The sequence below is a fragment of the Sinocyclocheilus grahami genome, unplaced genomic scaffold (genome assembly GCF_001515645.1).
Source record: "Sinocyclocheilus grahami isolate Dianchi unplaced genomic scaffold, SAMN03320097.WGS_v1.1 scaffold575.1, whole genome shotgun sequence".
In the NCBI taxonomy this organism is placed as follows: Eukaryota; Metazoa; Chordata; class Actinopteri; order Cypriniformes; family Cyprinidae; genus Sinocyclocheilus; species Sinocyclocheilus grahami.
In genome coordinates this window covers 194,505-204,163 of record NW_015505754.1, presented here as the reverse complement: position 1 = coordinate 204,163, position 9,659 = coordinate 194,505, and the positions used below count along the sequence as shown (strand labels likewise).

The 9,659-nt window shown below is 35.3% G+C and overlaps 1 protein-coding gene and 1 pseudogene across 1 annotated transcript in view; both read left to right on the top strand.

Moving 5' to 3' along the window:
* The window catches only part of LOC107556626 (major facilitator superfamily domain-containing protein 1-like), a 5,637-nt pseudogene extending 3,722 nt beyond the window's left edge, over positions 1-1,915 (top strand).
* Positions 1,916-3,083: 1,168 nt separating this feature from the next.
* Positions 3,084-9,659, top strand: part of LOC107556625 (myosin phosphatase Rho-interacting protein-like) — an 18,922-nt gene continuing 12,346 nt past the window's right edge. Inside the window, exon 1 of the mRNA XM_016239763.1 lies at positions 3,084-3,722. Within this exon, the coding sequence (XP_016095249.1) occupies positions 3,603-3,722 (120 nt within the window). The 5' untranslated portion in view covers positions 3,084-3,602. The remainder of the gene's footprint in view (positions 3,723-9,659) is intronic.

Genomic DNA, 9,659 nt, shown 5'->3' with positions numbered 1-9,659 from the left:
ATATATATATATATATATATATATATATATATATATATATATATATTCTATTATTATTATATAATATGTAATATATTTGAATAAAAATGTATATACAAAAATAACACAAATATTCCACATTCATTATTTAGCAAATAAATCTAAACAAAATTTATAACTAAGAGCTATAATAAACACTGAATAGTAAAGTTAAACATGTGTGTGTGATTCTTTCTGTTAGACCGACATTTTTTGTATTTCTATTCCGTTTGTGTGTTGCTTGTCATTTTACTTAGAAAGTATTGTGCCAATATTCTGAATCTGAATTCAAAAGTTTAACAAATAAAGTGAAATAAAAGAACAGACCTGTGCTAAACATTGCATGATAATGTACATATTTAATTCCTGCTGTTGAGCTGACGAGTTTTTCATTGGTTTTCTATTATTTTGTGTGTTGTAGGCGAGCATGTGGCCCTCCGTCCCGCTGGTGGTTCCTCAAGCCACACGGGGCACAGCGATGGGACTGGCCACATCCATACAGATGGTCGGCATCGGCATCTCTAACCTGGTGGCGGGACAGATACTGGGAACCAAGTCCAGGTGACATTAATGGCTAGCATTCATGTTTAATGCACACTGAAATTTAATACATGTGCATGCATTATACTCACAAAAACTTGTTTTGAAAGCATCATGATATTCTTCGTATTATCTTGGAATACCATGTATATGAGTTAGTGAGTTTTATATGTCTGTTGTGCAGTGATGTTAAGATCCCGTTGTGGACATGGCAATATATGATGATCTTCATGCTGGCCAATACAATCAGCTGCATAATCTCCATACTCAACATCGTTAACTACAGACAGGTAACACACACACACACACACACACACACACACACACATCCACCCACTATCGCCACATCTCTCTGAATCCCTAACCTCACGTAACCATAGCAACAGTGTGATGAAGGAGAACTGAAGAGTTTGAGCGAGGAGGAGTCAAACGAGTTCACACTGTTACAGTGTTTGAGAATGTCCTTGATCGGTGTAATTATTCTCAGAGCCAGAAAAGCTGGATTTGCCTCTTATTATTGTCTACATCGTAAGTTCGAGTGATAGAGAAACTGCTATCAGTGGATTCGAACTTATGCATGACTCGAGCGACACATGAGTTTTGAGTACTTTGGAATAGCAGAGGTTATTTTTGGCTTTGAAAACACATCAGTCCATTTCAGTAGAGGTGGATTGGATTGTTCTGCTGTGACAGTATCGCTCATGACCTAATGCAGTGCAAATGAACTGAAAATGAACCCTGTTTACTTTTGTAATACTGTATTTATTCCTGATCTTATCATATGCACAGTTCATCAGTACATGTGATACCACAGGAAAAAGGTCCGTTATCTTAATCAAGTAGATCAAATGAGGTAGAATATCCTATGCAAAGCATAGCAGAGGTTATTTTTGGCTTTGAAAACACATCAGTCCATTTCAGTAGAGGTGGATTGGATTGTTCTGCTGTGACAGTATCGCTCATGACCTAATGCAGTGCAAATGAACTGAAAATGAACCCTGTTTACTTTTGTAATACTGTATATATTCCTGATCTTATCATATGCACAGTTCATCAGTACATGTGATTCCACAGGAAAAAGGTCTGTTATCTTAATCAGCAGATCAAATGAGGTAGAATATCCTATGCAAAGTGAATGTTATGAATAGTTTTATGATGACCTTGAGATATTGTTTAGATGCAATGTACGTGTGTGTTTATAGGGAAGCATTCTGAGTAAGACGACTAAGAGATCACAGAGAACCGCTGATGAATGAAGAGGACAACGAGGAGATAAACGACGCTCCCTCCATCAACAGGTCATAGAGGAATCGCTCACATTCTGTCTCGTGTCGTTGGACGTTACTAAAGGGAAACACGTGTCGTATTATATTCAGTATTTACGCTATCATAAAGAGTTTCTCTTGCCAGATTTTCTCAGGCCAGTCCTCTTGACTACCAAGTTTAATGTAACACTTTCAAAAATGAAATTTTTTATGGATTGTGGAAGCTGGGATGGAAATGTTGACACTCATCTGTTAATATCATCAAACAAACATAGTTTTTTTTAACGAGACACTGTTTCACATATGAACAACGTTATTGACTTGCTAGAGTGTTTGTCTTTAAATGTCCTATGTTGCTTTAAAAACAGATTTATGAATCATGAAATGTTAATATTGCCTTTGAACTTGTATTAATAGCTGCTTACGAAATGATTGAGTGTGCATTTTGCAAATTTTAAGCTTTTTTTAAAAATAAAAAATTAAGTTTTGTGCCACCGAGAGATTATGAACACTGTTCCCTTTTGTAATTTCATTGTACATTTACTATATACACATATGCAAAAATTTAAATAATATATTTATTTTAATATAGTGTAATGAAATTGTAAATGCATATTTTTTTTAAATATATTTTAAGATATTTACATTTCAAATATATAAATAAAGATAAACAATAATATAATTAAACACTTAAATATCTAAAACAATTATATTTTTATTATATATATTATATGTAATATTAAAAAGTTAGTATTGAAATATATTTTTAAGTATTAATTCATAAATAGCATGTAAAATATTGTAATTAATATATATATATATATACACTGATTTTTTATTTGATGTATGTATGTGTATATATATATAAACTCAGGCTCTCATAACGCATTAAAACCAAACGGGGGCAATGGAGAGCCGCTCAGGTATGATTGGTCACTATCTGGGGGCGTTGCAAGGGTAGTTATCAAAGATCTTAACGCATTAATTATTTATTGTTGCACTTTTTCATTTTATAACCAGACGAAAAACACAGTTTAAATCCATATAAAACCTGACTGTAAGTTTAAATAACTTCAGTTTACCCCGTGCACAGTCCACCAACCTTGATTCTTGTTATTCTCCATAAAATGAGTGCGATTGAACAATCTGATTGGACACTGGCGTTCTTTGACTATAACAGGTAGGCGTGTCCCTTCCCGTGATTGGCTTACGGTGTCTGTCAGTTAAGCTGTGCCCCGCCCTCTTCATTCCTGCGTGTGTGTGGAGAGCGCAGCCGGACGCGTGTGGTCAGCGGTGACCGTGGGAACCCGACCCGCTGCGGCCGCCCAGATCTGCGAAAATACGTTTTTGGACGCATAATGGAGTTTCGGGATAGTTGTCTTCACGTATCGCTGAAAGGTTCGTCAGGAGCGGTGAGCTAGTGGAAAGTAAACACCTCCTCTCCATCACTGAGCGCTTCTACAAGTTTGCCACATTATGTTGGAGCTCGCACTGTAACGCGTCGGAGCGCGGAAGGTCCCGGATTGAATCCCCTCAGAAATCAACCTAAGAGAGCTCGGCTGAATTAAAACTTTTTAATTAAAAAAAATATATATTATCATTATTATTAATATCCCCTTTGTGTGGGTCCTGTCAGATGATTATTGTGCGTAAATAAATAATCGTAGTGAGTTTGTGATGAGGCGGACTGCAGCGCGCGGGGGAGGAGGACCCTCCGCTGGAGTTATTGCGCAGTTTTTAAAATAACGGTCAAACGGGAACACTCTCACGGCACAGAGTATGTCTGCTAAAGATAACGCCTGCCGAAAATTCCAGGCCAATATTTTCAACAAGAATAAATGCCAGAACTGCTTCAAAGCTCGAGACGCGCACCTGCTGAGTGATGAAGACTTCACACAGGTAATATTAATATGAATGTATCTGCGAAATGACCGAATAATTGCTTACGCTCGACTGGACTGATAACTTACAGTGTCGAATAACTAATGACCAGCTAACTGCTTCAAAACTACACTAACAATAAAGTACCATGATATAGTATGGTTCTTAAACATGGTAAAAAAGGGGTGACCGTTAGCAAAACATAATACCATGTTTATTTTTTGGACGTGTACTATGGTAATGTCATGGTATTGTTGGAGGTAAATGGATCATTTAAATAATTTCTCCAAACCTACAGAAAGTTTCCTATCAATCCATATTAAAGCCTAACAGAGGCACTGGATAACCACCAAACTGCCTCAAAACTACACTAACAATAAAGTACTATGGTAATACTATGGTTTTTAGACATTGTACCGTGGTCCAAGGCTAGCTGCCCATTAGAGGATGGCAGTTACACAATATAACTTTACCATAATACCATATTTTGGACGTGTACTATGGTAATGCCATGGTTTTGTTGGAGGTATATATAATATAGAGTATCGTGTAAAAACCATGGTGTATTATCAAGGTATATAAGGTGCATTTGATTATATTTAACCACTTTTTGACATAAGGATGACCCGATTTACTTGAATTCCGCCTTTCAACCTTTATTTGTAAAACTAGGCTATAACTAATAACATGTTTTTTCCCGCAGCATGTGTGGTTAAATATTAGGGTTGCTTGAAAGGTTGTAGGTTCAAACCCTAGAGAGGTTAATCCATTCTAATTACCATTACGGCTTTGATCGAGGCGCCTAACCCTGGAGGACTGACCCGTTTCTGGTGAACTGTTGCTTTGGGTAAAGGAGTCTAATTAGCGATTAGTAGTAATTAATGATGCTGTTTACCAGATGCACATTGTAGCTCAGTGATGTGCTTCAAGGTGCTGCGTTTGTGGTTTAGAAAGTTTAGAAGCTTTAAACTGCTGGTCTAGTTTTGCCTGGCTAAAAATCTGGGCTGGTAATTAAAAGGTTGTGGGTTCGAACCCATCGCCATTGTGACCTTGATCAAGTATAAGAGGACTGATCCTGTTTGGCTAGAAGTATCTGCTAATTTACTAATTAGTGGCGTAGTCTAAGTGCTATTTCATCAGCTGCAGACCCAAGATACTAGGGCTGGGTTTTGACACAAATTTCACGATTTGATTCGATTCTCATTCACAAGCTTGCGATTCGATTCAATATCTATTATTTTGGATATATATCAGGTACAGTACATGCCTGAAAAAACTCAACTAATGCTGCAAAATACACATGAGAGTCAGTTGGTACAACATTGCTATAATATTGAAGGTTAAAATTCATGAATAATAAAGTTACAGTTACATATTAATATTTCTACTTCAGTTCGTTTTTTTGAAATATAAACATTTAAATGGTGGCTGTCATAAAAACTTGATGGATTTATCCAAACATAAATGAAACATTGAAGAACAGTAAAAATTATAATGAATATGTTATATGGTGCATATATTTAGCAAAATGTCCCTCTCTACAGTTTATTTTTCTATCTGACTAATGAGTTTATGGTCACCGAATATGTTTTTTTCTGAGGTAAATGTGACGTTAAGTGACATATTGTTTAGAAGCCGTTATATTGATGTCTTTGCGCAGCTGAAACACTGATTGAGAGATTACATGAGACAGGATGCAGATTGTAAAGTTGTACTCTTTCTTTTAACTTACCTTCGGATGTTTAGTCATGTTTATTTTGTGCTGAAACTGGTATTAATGTGGAGGAGATGATCAGTTCACGTGCCGCGTCTGTTGAACTGAGGTGCTACAGCGATCTGTCACTCCTCATTAAACAGTGCCAAAACGGCATTAATTGTTTAAATACTGCAATACAATGGACAGAATTTGAAATCTGAGACTTTGTTTCATATTAAAAGTACCAAAGCACAATGCTTATTGCGATTTATTGGATGGGAGGTACCCTTCAACGTTCCATCGTTTAACTGAAAGCAGGCTAGACTAATCGATTCTTGGGATTTAGGAATCAATATCGTTCCGTAAAAATGAGAATCGATTAATATCGAGATATCGATATTTTTTACCCAGACCTACAAGATACATGTCGTATCGGAGCTTTTATACTATTTTAAGCCTTTATTCCAGCTCCAGAACGGTTTTATGGTAAATTCACACGCAAATGCAGGGGGTTTCCAGACTGTATTCTTAAAATTTCCACAGCTGGGTCTCGACTATATTACTTAGGTGACGTTGCCTCCGTTTGCCATCTGTCTCACTGTATAGGTTGGATTGTTATCAAAGAATGAAGTGATGAAGCAAAGAAAGACTGAATATTTGGACGTGAAAGCAAGCGCTTTTGTCTTTGAACGTGAGGGAGAAGTCCAGAGAAATGAGCCTCAAAGCAGCACAGAAGTCTTTTTTTAGAAAGCACTCAGAAATTGAGTTGACAGTGAAGTGAATCAGGTGTTTAGTACCTGTAAAGGCAGTCAAAGTCATATGTTAAGAGTCGAATTCTCCTGGCTGTGGCTCTTACTTATTTTTAAGGCTCAGATTTGCAATCATAACCTTCCCAGCAAATTTCTTTGGTATTTGATTCTGTCGTCTTGCTCTAAAGATCCACATGAAACCCATTTTACTTCTGTGATGTATTTCCAAGTGAATCCGAGATATTTAATCAGAAAAAAGTCAGAAAAAAAATTATAATAAAAAGTCTTGGCAAAAGAATAAAGTTATACATTTTGAGCATAAAGCCAAAATTATGAGGACTAAGTCAGAAATGCAAGCTCAAAGTCATAATATTTTAAGTATGACGTCAAAATAAAGTCATAGCAGTCATGATTAAAGTTGTAATTTTGAGAATCACAAGATTTTCAAAATCACAATCAAAAGAATGAAAATGTACTGTAGCAAAGTTGTAATATTTTGAGTATGAGGTCAAAACTATGAGAATAAAAAAATCATAGTATTACGCGATTATAATTGCAATATTTTGAGAGCAAAATCAAAATTATGAAAATAAAGTTGTAGTATTATGAAGATTGAGTACAGTTGATGCAGTACAAGATTGAAGTCGTAATATTTTGAGAATTAAGTAGTATATTGTGTACATTCATTATTTTATAATATAAAAAACATACAGTAGTAGGAGAAACAGCGTGAATATTACAATGAATAGAACGCCTCTAGACTTATGCAATATTCTACTTTATTTAAATATTGCTTTTATCTCAAAACAAAACTTTATTCTACTAATACTACAACTTTCTCTTAATATTATGACTGTTATATTTTGAATATCTCAGAATATTATGATTCTAATCTTGTTTTGCTAAATAATGTAAATTGGGCCCTAAGTCAGTTTTGATTTTTATCTTGACATAACTAGGTAATGAGTTTATGGTCACCGAATATGTTTTTTTCTGAGGTAAATGTGACGTTAAGTGACATATTGTTTAGAAGCCGTTATATTGATGTCTTTGCGCAGCTGAAACACTGATTGAGCGATTACATGAGACAGGATGCAGATTGTAAAGTTGTACTCTTTCTTTTAACTTACCTTCGGATGTTTAGTCATGTTTATTTTGTGCTGAAACTGGTATTAATGTGGAGGAGATGATCAGTTCACGTGCCGCGTCTGTTGAACTGAGGTGCTACAGCGATCTGTCACTCCACATTAAACAGTGCCAAAACGGCATTAATTGTTTAAATACTGCAATACAATGGACAGAATTTGAAATCTGAGACTTTGTTTCATATTAAAAGTACCAAAGCACAATGCTTATTGCGATTTATTGGATGGGAGGTACCCTTCAACGTTCCATCGTTTAACTGAAAGCAGGCTAGACTAATCGATTCTTGGGATTTAGGAATCAATATCGTTCCGTAAAAATGAGAATCGATTAATATCGAGATATCGATATTTTTTACCCAGACCTACAAGATACATGTCGTATCGGAGCTTTTATACTATTTTAAGCCTTTATTCCAGCTCCAGAACGGTTTTATGGTAAATTCACACGCAAATGCAGGGGGTTTCCAGACTGTATTCTTAAAATTTCCACAGCTGGGTCTCGACTATATTACTTAGGTGACGTTGCCTCCGTTTGCCATCTGTCTCACTGTATAGGTTGGATTGTTATCAAAGAATGAAGTGATGAAGCAAAGAAAGACTGAATATTTGGACGTGAAAGCAAGCGCTTTTGTCTTTGAACGTGAGGGAGAAGTCCAGAGAAATGAGCCTCAAAGCAGCACAGAAGTCTTTTTTTAGAAAGCACTCAGAAATTGAGTTGACAGTGAAGTGAATCAGGTGTTTAGTACCTGTAAAGGCAGTCAAAGTCATATGTTAAGAGTCGAATTCTCCTGGCTGTGGCTCTTACTTATTTTTAAGGCTCAGATTTGCAATCATAACCTTCCCAGCAAATTTCTTTGGTATTTGATTCTGTCGTCTTGCTCTAAAGATCCACATGAAACCCATTTTACTTCTGTGATGTATTTCCAAGTGAATCCGAGATATTTAATCAGAAAAAAGTCAGAAAAAAAATTATAATAAAAAGTCTTGGCAAAAGAATAAAGTTATACATTTTGAGCATAAAGCCAAAATTATGAGGACTAAGTCAGAAATGCAAGCTCAAAGTCATAATATTTTAAGTATGACGTCAAAATAAAGTCATAGCAGTCATGATTAAAGTTGTAATTTTGAGAATCACAAGATTTTCAAAATCACAATCAAAAGAATGAAAATGTACTGTAGCAAAGTTGTAATATTTTGAGTATGAGGTCAAAACTATGAGAATAAAAAAATCATAGTATTACGCGATTATAATTGCAATATTTTGAGAGCAAAATCAAAATTATGAAAATAAAGTTGTAGTATTATGAAGATTGAGTACAGTTGATGCAGTACAAGATTGAAGTCGTAATATTTTGAGAATTAAGTAGTATATTGTGTACATTCATTATTTTATAATATAAAAAACATACAGTAGTAGGAGAAACAGCGTGAATATTACAATGAATAGAACGCCTCTAGACTTATGCAATATTCTACTTTATTTAAATATTGCTTTTATCTCAAAACAAAACTTTATTCTACTAATACTACAACTTTCTCTTAATATTATGACTGTTATATTTTGAATATCTCAGAATATTATGATTCTAATCTTGTTTTGCTAAATAATGTAAATTGGGCCCTAAGTCAGTTTTGATTTTTATCTTGACATAACTAGGTCTCTTGTTCCTTGTTCTTGCTCTTTTTCTCTTGAGTTTTATGCTACATCATGATTATATTCAAAGTTATATTCTTTATTTGAAAAAGCTGCGCATAGACCTCAGTGAACTGTTATGTTATGAATCGATTCACTTAAAGGGGTCATATGATGCGATTTTAATTTTTCCTTTCTCTTTGGAGTGTTACAAGCTCTTGGTGCATAAAGAAGATCTGTAAAGATGCAAAGACTAAAGTCTCAAATCCAAAGAGATATTCTTTATAAAAGTTAAGAGTCAACCACGCCTACCTAAAACGCCTCGTTCTAACACACCCCCACATATCTACATCACTATGTGGGAAGATTTGCATAACGCCGCCCAAATGTTCACGCAAAGAAAGAAGGCGTAATTTTTATTCTCGCTGTAGTATTGTTGTTGCTCCTTTTATGAAGGACTGTTTCCTGATCCTGGGAGAGTAGACTACAATGCCGGCTGTTCTGACTCACAGACTGCAAGTAAGTTTTTCATATTTAAAGAATTTGACACTGACGATTCAAACGCGAGTTTTGGGCAGTGTAGAGTAGCACTTGTTTGTCATTTCTCCAATCACAAATGCAGACATGGTTTTATGTTTATGCGGCGCGATGCAACGCGTAAAAAGAAGTCATAAGTCATTATAATCCGTAATTATGTCCCCACTGGATGCAACAAATGCCTCGTTTATAATG